Here is a 13,611-nt window from a genome sequence, read left to right as displayed (position 1 = left end):
CGGGTCCGGCTTGGGTGTGCGGACGCCAGGCTCTGTGTGTGGGTGGGCGCCATGGCGCACTCCGGCTCTGGCCTACAGGGCTTTTTGATGCAGCTGCAGGAGTCCTTGTCCGCCGCGGACCGCTGCAGCGCCGCGATGGCCGGTTACCATCTGATCCGGGGCCTGGGGCAGGAGTGCATGCTGAGCACCGGCCCCGCTGTGCTGGGTGCGTACGGTCCCCGCCGGCCGCGCGCGCTTCGGGGTTCCACACGTGTGCCGGAGAAGGCCCGGCGTTCCTCCCGCCCTGGGGATAGGAAACAGTAGTTTGAAGTCCTGCCGTTTGATTATGCGTCCTCGGAATTTCTGTGGACGTGTATAAAAAGAGATTTGTTGTGCTGCTTTTTTCCTAACAGCAGAGGAAGACTTTTGAGACCAAAGTTGGTGAAAATGATTTAAGTTGGGCAGTCATTGCTACACAAATGGGGGAGAGAGAATAAGGGGAAAGTATTTTCTTTCCCCTTAGTCTCCCCTAAACCCACCAGTACGTTTTCCAAACCCTTGTTTTTGCTGTTCCTACTCTTGAGAAGCATTTCAGAATTCTAACTGGAAAGTTATGCTGTTCTTTTAACTTTTTAGTAATGCCTGAATGAGAACTTTTTTCCCTTTGTAGTAAACGTGCCTCTTTTTAGCACTTTTGAAATATATCATTGTGTGAGATCTCCGATATTCCTTTTTCTGTAAAAGACAAATATGTGGACCTTCTCCATTGTGTCTTCTCGTAATTAAAAAGGATAGGTGCGATTTTCTTTCTAAGTGGTCACTGCTAAATATAGTGGAGAAGTAATGTAAACACCTTAAGCAAGATGCTATATATTACCTATATGTTGTCAAGGATGTGTTAATGGGGAAAAAGATGAAGAAACTAACAACATGATGTAAATGCTTTCTAGTCTCAGAGTTTCTAAATTAGAGTTCCTTTTTGTCCCTTTAATAATTTGTTTATAAAGCAGTGGCATGTTTACTCTGAGTTTTCAAAATATGTTTTTTCATTTGAGAGATTATGGAGGAGTGTATTAGTTTTCTGTTGCTGGTGTAACCAAAACTACAGTTTAGTGGTTTAAAACAATACAAGGGGGCCAGCCTGGTGGCACAGCAGTTAAGTTTGGAGGTTCTGCTTAGGTGCCCAGGGTTTGCCAGTTCAGATCCCAGGGTGCAGACCTATGCACTGCTTGTCGAGCCATGCTGTGGCAGGCATCCCACATATAAAGTGGAGGAAGATGGGCACGGATGTTAGCTCAGGGCCAGTCTTCATCAGCAAAAAGAGGAGGACTGGCAGTAGTTAGCTCAGGGCTCATCTTCCTCAAAAAAACAAAAAAAAACCCAAGTTGTTAATCTTAAAATTCTGTAGTGAGAAGCCCAACACAAGGTTTCACCAAGCTGAAACCCAGGTATCAGGCAGGGCTGCTTTCCTTTCAGAATGCTCTGGGGGAGACTTCATTTCCTTTTTCATTCATGTTGTCAGCAGAATTCAGTTCCTTCAGTTACAGGACTGAGTTTCCTTTTTCCTCACTGAAATTCTTTGCTTCTAGAAGCCACCCACATTTGCTTGATCATGATCAAGGCTCCCTTCCTCCATGTTCAAAGCTAGCAACAGTGAGTCCAGTAACTCATGCTTGGAATCTCTCCTGCTCTGCTGTCTTCCCATCTCTCTTATTCCTCCCTCCTCCACTTGTAAGGGCCCATGTGATTACATTGGGCCCGAGGGGTAATCCAGGATAATCTCATTTAAAGTCAACTGATTGGCAACCTTAATTCCATTTGCAACCTTAATTTCCGTTTGCCATGTAAAGTTAGTGTATTCAGAAGTGTCACATCAGGGATTAGAGTTTGGGCATCTTTGGGGCCATTATCCTCCCTACTACATCACTGTGGGAAATCATTTGGAGTTTTCTGTTTTCCTTGTCTAAATACAGCAGCCTTAAGTTAGTGTTTTATCACTTTTAAGGGTGAAATGAGAAACATGCAATCCCTTTATGGTGGGTTATGGAGTGCTTCTTGGCAGTTCTCACCTTACTTTTTTTTTTCTTTGTCCAGCGTTACAGACTTCCTTGGTTTTTTCCAAAGATTTTGGTTTACTTGTATTTGTTCGGAAATCACTTAGTATTGATGAAGTAAGTTGAAAATTTTCATTTTGCTTTTCTCGTATATTCCTTTATGTTGGCATGACTCTTGTACCTATATTTACTATGATGTCTATTTCTTTTTTTATAGTTTCGTGATTGTAGAGAAGAAATCCTAAAATTTTTATATATTTTCTTAGAAAAAATTGGCCAGAAGATCACACCTTATTCTCTTGATATTAAGGTAAGGAGGAAAAAACATACTTCATTATATACCAATGTCTACTTTAACTTATGGTGTCAGTTAAACTTGGGTTTTTATTTTATTTCTGCCTTGGTCATTGGGGAGTTTACCTATTTCTGCTTGATTGTGTTAGAAATGAAGTGGGCTGTTCTTTTGTTTTGATTTAGTAAGCTAAGGCCCTTGTCAGAAACTATTTTGGTAACTTTTTGCACATAGAATAATGCCTTTTATAAAAAGACAGAATAAATTGTATTTTTTGAATTGTGGGGAGATTTCAGAACACTTGAAAAAAACAACTTTAAAGCATTCTCCCAGTGGGTAAGGTTCACATTTCTTGTAGTTCATGCGTTCTCTTGGACAACAGTCTGAAAAGTTTGCCTCTCTGGTGCCTCCCATTCTCTCCTGACCTGCCTTTCCCAGGTTTCCTTATAATTTTCTATGGAACTAGTAATCATAACTTAAGTAGTTCTTTCTCAGACTTATGCTTTCAACAAGGGCCACATCTCAAGGTAAGTTTTCTCTGCTCGTCCTAAATCTGCTGCTAGTTCTTGGATGCTAAGAGTGGTTGAAGAATACATATTGAATCTGAGGTAATTTATAAGAAGTTATTTTATAAATTGTAACTAGCTCTAATATGTAAAATATTTTTAGTGATTATCAGTCTTTTTTTTTTTTAACAGATTTTGATTTCCTTCTCTTTTGACTTCTAGTCTTTCTTGATTGGAATGTTAATATTCTAGAAAACTCTCTCAATAGTAGGAGTAACTAACATTTGTAGAGTGCTTCATACCATACAAAGTTCCTTAATATACACTTTGTCTTATTTAATTTTTACCAGAACTCTTCTGTGAGGTAGATATTCTTAATTTCTCTAGCTTACAAATGATACTTAGAAGCTGAGACTCACCCAAATCTTAGAGCCAAGTTGCCTCCTTCCAGAGTGCCTGCTTGTTTCATTACACTGCATTGTTTTCCAGTAGAGTCTCAGCCATTCTGCTCTGAATTGCTTTACTTACCTTTTTTATTCTTCGTTCTTTCTTTTCTTTTTAGAGATTGGCACCTGAGCCAACATCTGTTGCCAGTCTTCTTTTTTGTGGTTTTTTTTCCTTCTTCTCCCCAAAGCCCCTAGTACGTTGTTGTATATTATAGTTGTAGGTCCTTCTGGTTGTGCTATGTGGGGTGCTGCCTCATCTTGGCTTGATGAGTGCTCCCATGTCCATGCCCAGGATCTGAACCGGTGAAATCCTGGGCCGCCAAAGAAGAGTGTGCAAACTTCACCACTTGGCCCGGGGCTGGCCCCTCTTTCTTTCTTGATATATGGCAACAAGTGCTATGGGAAGTATATAAGGAGGAGTAACATTTTTTTTTTTCATTTATTTATTTATTTATTTTTAACTTTTTATTGAGATTATGATAGTTTACAACCTTGTGAAATTTCACTTGTACATTATTGTCAGTCATGTTGTAGGTGCACCACTTCACCCTTTGTGCCCTCTCCCACCCCCCCTTTCCCCGGGTAGCCACTAATCTGTTCTCTTTGTCTATGTGTTTAACTTCCACATATGAGTGGAGTCATACAGAGATTGTCTTTCTCTATCTGGCTTATTTCACTTAGCATAATACCCTCAAGGTCCAGCCACGTTGTTGTGAATGGGATGCTTTTATCCTTTTTTATGGCTGAGTAGTATTCCATTGTATATATATACACCATATCTTCTTTATCCAATCATCAGTTGATGGACACTTAGGTTGTTTCCACGTCTTGGCTATTGTAAGTGATGCTGCAATGAACTTAGGGGTGCATGGGACTTTTGGAATTGCTGATTTCAAGTTCTTTGGATAGATACCCAGTAGCAGGATGGCTGGGTCATATGGTATTTCTGTTTTTAATTTTTTGAGAAATCTCCATACTGTTTTCCATAGTGGCTGCACCAGTTTGCATTCCCACCAGCAGTGTATGAGGGTTCCTTCTTCTCCACAACCTTTCCAACATTTGTTACTTTTTGTTTTGGATATTTTTGCCATTCTAACAGGTGTAAGGTGATATCTTAGTGTAGTTTTGATTTGCAATTCCGTGATGATTAGTGATGTTGAACATCTTTTCATATGCCTATTGGCCATCTGTATATTTTCTTTGGAGAAATGTCTGTTCATGTCCCCTGTCCATTTTTTGATTGGGTTGTTTGATTTTTTGTTGTTGAGTTGTATGAGTTCTTTATATAGTATGGAGATTAACTCTTTGTTGGATATATGACTTGCAAATATTTTTTCCCAATTAGTGGGTTGTTTTTTTTTGTTTCAGTCCTGTTTTCATTTGCCTTGAAGAAGCTCTTGAGTCTGATGAAGTCCCATTTGTTCTTTCTATTGTTTCCCTTGTCTGAGAAGACATGGTGTCTGAAAAGATCCTTTTAATACTGATGTCAAAGAGTGTACTGCCTATCTTTTCTTCTAGAAGCCTTATGGTTTCAGGCCTTACCTTTAGGTCTTTGATCCATTTTGAGTTTATTTTTGTGAATGGTGAAAAAGAATGGCCCATTTTCATTCTTTTTCATGTGGCTGTCCAGTTTTCCCAGCACCATTTGTTGAAGAGACTTTCTTTTGAGGAGTAACATTTTTTAATCCTGCTGAGGTCTCCATGTACTTTGTGTTTCTGATAATTGTTGATATTATCACCATAGCATATTCTATCAATGTTTTCAGTAGTTTTTAATCTATATATCTGTATACTCTAATGTTTGACTTTTAAGAGCTAAATATTGTATTATGTCCTATCTTGGGGTTGCTCCTCTCAGAGATACAGTTTTAGCTATTGTTAAGTCTTAATTCTTATGTCTTATTGATGATTTTGGTATCTTTCCTCTTAAACCTAGAATACTTGTACCAGTGTTTACACAAAAGATAAAGCTGCCAAATGTAAAATTCCGGCCCTAGATCTTCTTATTAAGGTAATGTTACATTTCTAAGTACAAGTGTTTTATATTAAAAGTATAACTTAAAAAACACAGTTGGAGTTTGGGATTATATTTTGGGTGAGGGATGTTGGAGGAGAGGCTTGAATCATATTGATGGATGGGTAAGATTCACGTTTTCCAACCATCACCCAACAATACCTTGCTGTTTTCCTCTCAGACCCTTCTAGGTAGCAAAGGAAGAATTTTGGGTTGTGAGGGGAATTAAGGGGAAAAATAGCTAAGGAATTTACTGCTCCTCCACTGTCCTCATTACCCTTATTCTTAAAACCTGCTGCTACGAGGAATTGCCAAAATTCACTACATTGTGTCTCTTATTTTTTTCCTAAAACCTTGCAGTACAAATAGGTCTCTATGTTGTATTTAAGTGGTCACTGGAGCTCACTCTCACTTGTGTCTCTCTCTCAGATGCGTTTCTGTTTTAGAATTCGTTTGGATCTTGTTGGTCCTTGTCTTAAGTGCCTCCAAGAGAATGGTTCTAGTCATGGTCTTGGTTTCTTGGGAAGGTAAAATTAAGTCTACCCTGTCTTCCCGTTTGTAACCCCTGTGTTTTTCCACTACTCACCTCAACCTCTACCTCCCAGATAATCTGGCTAGATAAGAATTCTGAGAGGACAAGTGTAAATCCCCTGGAGACACATGGTTCTGGAACTTTGCTGTTACAAACACACTGAGGTAGATGAAGACTTTTCATTATTTTCTTCTTTAGTCAATGCTAATTTGCATTCTTTTAGTTACTTCAGACTTTGAGAAGTTCTAGACTCATGGATGAATTTAGAGTTGGAGAATTATTTACCAAATTCTATGGAGAACTTGCCTTGAAAACAAAAATACCAGATACAGGTGAGAGGCATTAAATGTTTTTAAAAATATTTTAACAAATAAATTTTGAAAAATTATCAGTGTAAAACCTAGATTTTCTCTTCCAAGGTATTTATATGTTTTACAGATGAATCTTTTTAGCTGAAAATAAACCAAAGTGGAAACAAAAAAAAGTCTAAAGACTCTGCTTATAAAAATTTTAATCTTTACAAATGATTTATTTAACTAGAAAACTCACAACACATGTCAAATGTAATTTAGTTTATAAGAATAGATTTGTGTAAAACTTACAGAAAAGATTCCAGTACATAAAACTAGATATTTTGTGTGTCTTATCGTGAAATTACTTTTCAACTAAGCGTCTTCTCATTTTCTTATTCATGTATTTTTGTTTGGTCATTTTACTTAAATGAAATTTTAGGCCTTCATTTATCTAAAATTTATTTTGCAGTTTTAGAAAAAATATATGAGCTCCTAGGAGTATTAGGTGAAGTTCATCCTAGTGAGATGATAAGTAATTCAGAACAACTGTTCCGGGCTTTTCTGGGTGAACTTAAGTCCCAGGTATGATAAACTTTATGATATTCTGCTTCCATGGATTTGGTTTTTTTTTCTGTTTTAATGACATCTTCTTAAAACTTTTCTTTTAGATGACATCAACAGTAAGAGAGCCCAAACTACCTGTTCTGGCAGGGTGTCTGAAGGGATTGTCATCACTTATGTGTAACTTCACTAAGTCCATGGAAGAAGGTATTGCTTGACTTGACTTGATTTTCTTTCTTTATTCAAAAACTATAGGTCTAAAATGAACAGCCTGTTTATTTTTTTGAACTTTTAAACCAATTTTGGATTCACATGCAGTGTTGGGAAGTAATTCAGAGAGATTCCATATGTTCTTCACCCATTTTCTCCTAGCGATGAGACTGATAAAGTCTACTGACCTTATTCAGATTTCACTAGTTTTTTTTTTAAAGATTGGCACCTGAACTAACATCTGTAGCCAATCCTTTTCTTTTTTCCCTTTTTCTTTTTCTTCCCAAAGCCCCCCAGTACGTAGTTGTATATTCCGGTTGTAGGTCCTTCTGGTTGTGCTATGTGGGATGCCATCTCAGCATGGCTTGATGAGCGGTGCCATGTTTGCGCCCGGGATCCGAGCCGGCGAAACCCCAGGCTGCCGATTTGAAGTGTGCAAACTTAACCATTCAGCCGCTGGGCTGGCCCCAGGTTTCACTAGTTTTATGTGTGTGAATTTGCATGTGTGTATTTATTTCTGTGCAGTTTTATCACATGTAAATTTGTGTGTGCACCACCACAGTCAAGCCACTGAATAGTCCATTACCACGAAGATTCCTCGGGCTACTGTTTCATAGCCACAGCCACCTCTTCCTTGCCCCCCTCCTCCCACAACCACTATTGATCTATCTCCCTCTCAAACTTTGTAATTTCAAGGTTGTATAAATGGACTCATACTGTGTAACTTCATGACTGGCTTATTTCACTTAGCATAATGTCTTCAGGGTTCATCCATGTTGTGACACGTCAAAATTTCCTTTTTAAGGTCGAATACTATTCCATTGTATGGATATACTACATTTTGTTTATCCATTCATCTCTCAGTGGACACCTGGGTTGCTTCTACTTTTTGACTATTGTGAATAATGCTGCTGGAAAATTGGTGTGCAAATATGTGTTGAAGTCCTTGCTTTCATTTATTCGGGTATACACCTAGAAGTGGAATTGCTAGATTATGTGGTAAAGCTACTTTTAATTTTTTGAGGAATTGCCATGCTGTTTTCCACAGCGACTGTACTATTTTACATTCTACCAGCGATGCTCAAGGGTTCCAATTTCTCCACATCCCTACCAATATTTGTTATTTTCTATTTTTTGATAATGGGCATCCTAAGAGGTGTGAAATGGTATCTCATTGTGGTTTTGATTTGCCTTTCCCTTATGACTGGTGATGTTGAATGTCTTTTCATGTGCTTATTGGCTATTTGTATATCATCTTGGGAGAGATGTCTATTCAAGTCCTTTGCCCATTTTTTAATCAGATTGTTTGACCTTTTTGTTGTTGAATTATAGAAGTTCTTTATATATTCTGGATATCAATTCCTTATCACATAGATCATTTGCAAATATTTTCTCCCTTTCCATAGGTTACCTTTTTGCTCTTTTGTGTCCCTTGATGCACATAAGTTCTTTATTTTGATGAAGTTGAATTTATCTGTTTTTTCTTTTGTTGCTTGTACTCTTGGTATCATATCCATGAAATCACTGCCAAATCACTGCTGAATTGTTTTTGCGCCTTTGTGAAAAATTAGTTGGGTATATATGTGTGGGTCTATTTCTGAGTTCTCTGCTCTGTTCCATTGGTCAGTGTCTCTATCCCCCTGCTAACAGTATACTGTGTTTTTAACTGCAACTATATCATGAGGCTTAATATCATGTAGAGTTAAATCTTCCAATTTTATTCTTTTTTTTCAAAATTCTTTCAGTATTATAAGGCCTTTGATTTTCTGTGTAAATTTTGGAATAAGTTTGTCTGTGTCTGAAGAAAACCTTGCTTGGATTTTCAAAGTCACTGCAGTAATCCTGTATATTTGAGGAGAATTGACGTCTTTACAATGATGAGTTTTCCAATCCATGAGCACAGTATATCTCTCCATTTATTTAAGTCGTCTTTGATTTCTTTCATCAGCATTTTGTTATTCCTAGGATACAGATCCTTGCCTATCAGTTTTAAAGTCTAATATACTTTTCTTCAGAGCTATCAAGAGTGTTCTGCTATATTATCTCAAAATTAAAGATTTAGAGGATAATCTGGCTATGAGAACATTATAAGCATTAGGAAATACATCTCTTTTTAAAAGGTAAATAAAACTTTTAACCCTGAAAGATTCTTTTTTAAAAAAACTCTATTTGCTCTCTTACCATTTTTGTTGAAGTTATTGACAAATATTTTTTACCTCCTCTGTGAGTTTGCTTTTATTAGGTTGAAACATAAGAAATTGCCAGCATCCAATGATTTTTGCCCTCAAAAACAGCAATTTCATATGTTTCAACCTAATATTTCTCCTCACCCCTTCTTTGTTGCTTCTTACTAAGAATATTGGAGTAGCTCTGTGTGATTTCACTTCCTCTGTCTTCTCTCTCATTTCTTCCTTATCCTGTTGCTGACCTCCCACTCTGTCAGGTTCTTGCTCAAAGATCACCCATTTTATGAAGGCTTCGTGATTCCCCTGAGCTGAGTCACTTCCTCTAGCTCCTGTATTCCCTTCCGTTACAGCTCTTTCTACAACGTATTTTTAATTTACCAGGTTATATGTTTATTTCTGTTACTTGACCCTGCTGGCCAGTAATAATTTGTCTTTGTATTTGCTTGGCATATTAATTGACATTCAGTGAACATGTATAGTTCAAGAAAAACAATAGCACTGTTGCTCATTTACCATGTGCTAAAGATTATTTGAGACATGTTGCAAGGAAGATTTCTGTAATAACTCTCTAAGATAAGTAATAATATCTCTGTTTTATAGCTTAGAAAGCTAGAACTAAGACAAGTTAAGTAACTCGCCCAAAGTCACACAACTAGTGTGGTAGGCAGAATAATGGCTTCCAAAGACGTCCTCATTCTAATCCTCAGAAACTGTGAATATGTTAGATCACATGGCAGATGGGAATCAAAGTTGCCAATAGAATTAAGGTTGCTAGTGAGCTGACCTTGAGATAAGGAGATTATCCAGGTGGGCCATGTGATCACAGGGTCCTTAAATGTGGAAGAGGGAGGCAGAGGAGTCAATGTCGGAGTGATGCAATGCAAGAAAGACTTGACCTCCCATACTGGCTTTGAAGATGGAAGCGGGCCATGAATCAAAGAATGTGAGTGTCTTCTAGAAGCTGGAAAAGACAGCGCTTAGGGCCTTTAGGAAGGAACACAGCCATGCTCACACCCTGATTCCAGCTCACTGAGACCCATTTCAGATTTCTCACCTCCACCACTGTATGGTAATAAATTTGGATTGTTTTAAGCCACAAAGTTTGTGATAATTTGTTATAGCAACAATAGGAAACTAATATAACCAATAAGTGGCAAGACTGGGACTTAAGCCTTGGTCTGAGGCTAAAATTTCTAGTTTTTCTGTCATGCCAGGATCATGCGACTTCAAGCATTAAATACTATACTGATCCATTCATTTGTACAGTATTTATTTCCTGGGTGCCTTCTATCTAATGAGTGATTAATTAGGTGTTGGATTCAGTGACCGGAATCACCAAGTTCCTACCATCTTGAGCTGAGTCTAGTGGAGGAGACAGACAATAAGCAGATGAATAAGCTATTACAGGTTTCAGGGTTCAATTGTGAACAAGTTGGGTACAGTGAATAGGAATATTGGAGTGTGGAGAGATGGAGGATGCACACAGCCCGCTGGTTTTTTCTAAGGAGGAAACAAGAAGCTAAGGCCTGCAGGACGGCAAAGAACTAGCTGGGGAAGACCTGAGAAGAGCATTCTCTAGGCAGAGGGACCTGCAAGTACCCAGGCCTCAAGCCTGGGCAGCATGTGGTGATCATAGGGGTTCAAGAGAGCTAGCGTGTCTGGAGCTCAGTGGCACGAAGAGAGGGCCTGGGATGAGATTGGCCAGGGTGTGGGGTCAGTGTGTGAGGGGCTCCTGAGCTGGGATTTCATTCCAAATGGAATGGGGAGCCATAGTTTTTCTATAAGGAATGAGTATGGGTCAATTGATGTTTTATAGCTTGACTGCTGTTAGATATGTTTTAGTGTAGGGCTGAGAGACTTTGCTCTTGAGTGTGAGAGTGAGCAACTAAAGTCTATGCACTGATTATTAAGCTGAGTGGGATGGAGGAGGACCAGATTTCAGGCGGAAACCTGGCTTTTTGTTTTGGGCATGTTTAACTGTAGACACTATGGAACACCCAAGCTTAGATGTTAAGTGTGCAGTTGCATATGTGAGACTGGATCTTGTAGGAGAAATTAGACCCCAAGATATAAATTTGGAAGTCTTCAGCATAGAGATAATATGTAAAGCTATGAACGTGAGCAAGATTAGCCAGGGGGCACAGACAGAGAGACTAGGGCAAGGATGGAAGGAGGGAGTCTAGGGGAGGGAATGTGGTGCTGCCTTCTCTGGGGGAAGTCTGAATGTAGAGAGAACAGAGCAGCAGAGTAGGTCCAACTCAACAAGTGCAGCTTCAATTGAGTGTCAGAGGAGAAACCAGACAGAGCGGTTGAAGGTGAAGCAGTATGGTGAAGACAAGGTGAATGAAAGGAAGGAAGTGGAGGCCATCTATAGAAAACCCTTTAGAGAAATCTTACAACAGAGGAGAGCAAAGAAATGTGGTATAGCTGATGGGAGATGTGTGGATAAAAGAGGGTTTTTAAAACAGGTAGAAAAATTTGTACACTTATGTTCCTAGTAGCACTATCCACAATAGCTAAAAGGTAGAAACAACCCAAGTATTCGTCAACACATGAATGGATAAACAATGTGGTGTGTATACACACACACACACACACACACAGAACAGAATATTATTCAGCCTTAAAAAAGGAAGGAAATTCTGGGTCTGGCCCCATGGCCAAGTGGTAAAGTTTGCACACTCCACTTTGGTGGCCCAGGGTTTCGCCAGTTTGGATCCTGGCTGCAGACCTAGCTCTGTTCATCAGGCCATGCTGAGGCGGCATTCCATATAGCAGAACTAGAAGGACCTACAACTAGAATATGCAGCTATGTACTGGGGGGCTTTGGGAAGAAGGAAAAAAAAAGGGAGGAAATTCTGACACATGCTATGACATGGATGAACCTTGAGGACATTATGCTAAGTGAGATAAGCCAGTCACAAAACTGCAAATACTGTAGGATTCCACTTATTAGGTAGTAAGACTAGGCACATTCATAGAGATGGAAAGTAGAATTGAGATTACCAGGGGCTGGGGGGAGGGGGAGTTAGTGTTTAATGAGTACAGCCTTTCTGTTGGGGTGATGAAAATGTTTTGGGTATAGATAGTGGTGATGATTACACAACAATTTGAATGTATTTAATGCCAGTGAATTAATTGTACACTTCCACAAAGTTAAAATGATAAATATTTTGTCATAATTACCACAGTGAAAAAATAGGTAAAAGAGCATGCTTGTAGAGGGAGTGGTCCACTAGAAAGGAGACATGGACACAGGAGAGTGGATAGTGGGAGACAGAGCCTGGGGAAGGCATGAAGGCCAGGATAGTGTCCATTTCCACTAGTGAGAGCTCAGGCCCTTGAATCCCTGGGCCTCACTGTTCACCAAGTCCACTCATTGCTGACCAGCTGCGTACTGACAAGTGCCTGGTACCCTTGTCCACACACCTGTGTTGACACTGGCACTTTGTATCAGAATGACCTTTTCCCCAGCTAATACCTATTCTTTTAGGCCCTGCTCAAGTGCTACCTTGTCTGTAAAGCCTGTCTTAAATAGTCACAGCCAGAAGAAATGTCTCCTTGTATTGAATTCCAAAGTAGCTTTTTTTGCATCTCTTTTATGGCCTTATCCTATAAACATGCTGATAGTTCTCTTGTCTTAAGCCCTCTCTGACCCCTTCTCCTTCTATCTTCTGTCACATCTGGCCTCTTTTTCAAATGTATCAGTCCTGGCAATCAAAGCAATCAGTGCTTGAGCCTCTGCTATTTGCAAGTCACTGTTTCAAGGGCAGAGAACTGGGTGATGAAGAAAGTATGATATCTGGACAGCTGTGGTGAACACTGCTGGGAGACACAAATAATCGTGATGTCAGTCAGGCCAAGATGACAGCCTCAGATTATAGTTGTGCACTTGTTTTATCTTCCGTTTTAGGTAATAAATTTACTAAGGTTGAGAATCATATTCCCATAATAATTTAGCATATACTCTGTTGAATAAATGCCTGGGCGTATTGGGAAGCTAATGTGTTTGGCCTTGTTTAATCCTCCAAACAACTCTAAAAAAAAGGTATGTAGTGTCCCTTTTTACAGATAAGAGAACTGAGGCTCTGAGAGATTATCGAACAGTGCTTGTAAGTGATGAGTTGGGATTTACCCCCATGTCTTTGTTGTTCCAGATTTTCTTTCTGCTTTATTGCGGTAATAACTGTGCAGCAGTAATAACTTGCAGTTCTCTAGCTGAATCCAGTGATAGAAGATGTTACTCCTTGGGCAGGCCCTTAGCCTAGTAGTTAAGTTCAGCATGCTCCGCTTTCATGGCCCGGGTTTGGTCCCTGGGTATGGACTAATACTACTTGTCGGCAGCCACTCTGTAGCAGCGACCCACGTACAAAATAGAGGAAGATTGGCACAGATGTTAGCTCACGGACAATCTTCCTCAGTAAAGAAAAAAGACAGAAGATGTTACTCCTTAATTCACAGGAGACTGTTGGGTCAATATAGATGTCAAGCTGTCTGAAATAAAGCTGTTAGTTATAATGTCCTTTGTGAAGTTTGTT

At 39.3% G+C, this 13,611-nt stretch overlaps 1 protein-coding gene across 1 annotated transcript in view; it reads left to right on the top strand.

Moving 5' to 3' along the window:
* Positions 1–26: 26 nt before the first annotated feature.
* The window catches only part of PRKDC (protein kinase, DNA-activated, catalytic subunit), a 215,989-nt gene continuing 202,404 nt past the window's right edge, over positions 27–13,611 (top strand). The window contains exons 1-7 of the mRNA XM_046641859.1: positions 27–205; positions 2,074–2,150; positions 2,251–2,343; positions 5,214–5,288; positions 6,047–6,155; positions 6,586–6,698; positions 6,785–6,884. Of these exons, the coding sequence (XP_046497815.1) occupies positions 52–205; positions 2,074–2,150; positions 2,251–2,343; positions 5,214–5,288; positions 6,047–6,155; positions 6,586–6,698; positions 6,785–6,884 (721 nt within the window). The 5' untranslated portion in view covers positions 27–51. The remainder of the gene's footprint in view (positions 206–2,073; positions 2,151–2,250; positions 2,344–5,213; positions 5,289–6,046; positions 6,156–6,585; positions 6,699–6,784; positions 6,885–13,611) is intronic.

This window comes from Equus quagga, chromosome 16 (genome assembly GCF_021613505.1).
Source record: "Equus quagga isolate Etosha38 chromosome 16, UCLA_HA_Equagga_1.0, whole genome shotgun sequence".
In the NCBI taxonomy this organism is placed as follows: Eukaryota; Metazoa; Chordata; class Mammalia; order Perissodactyla; family Equidae; genus Equus; species Equus quagga.
Note: the sequence above shows the minus strand (reverse complement) of the source record. Positions and strands in the feature narration are given on the sequence as shown.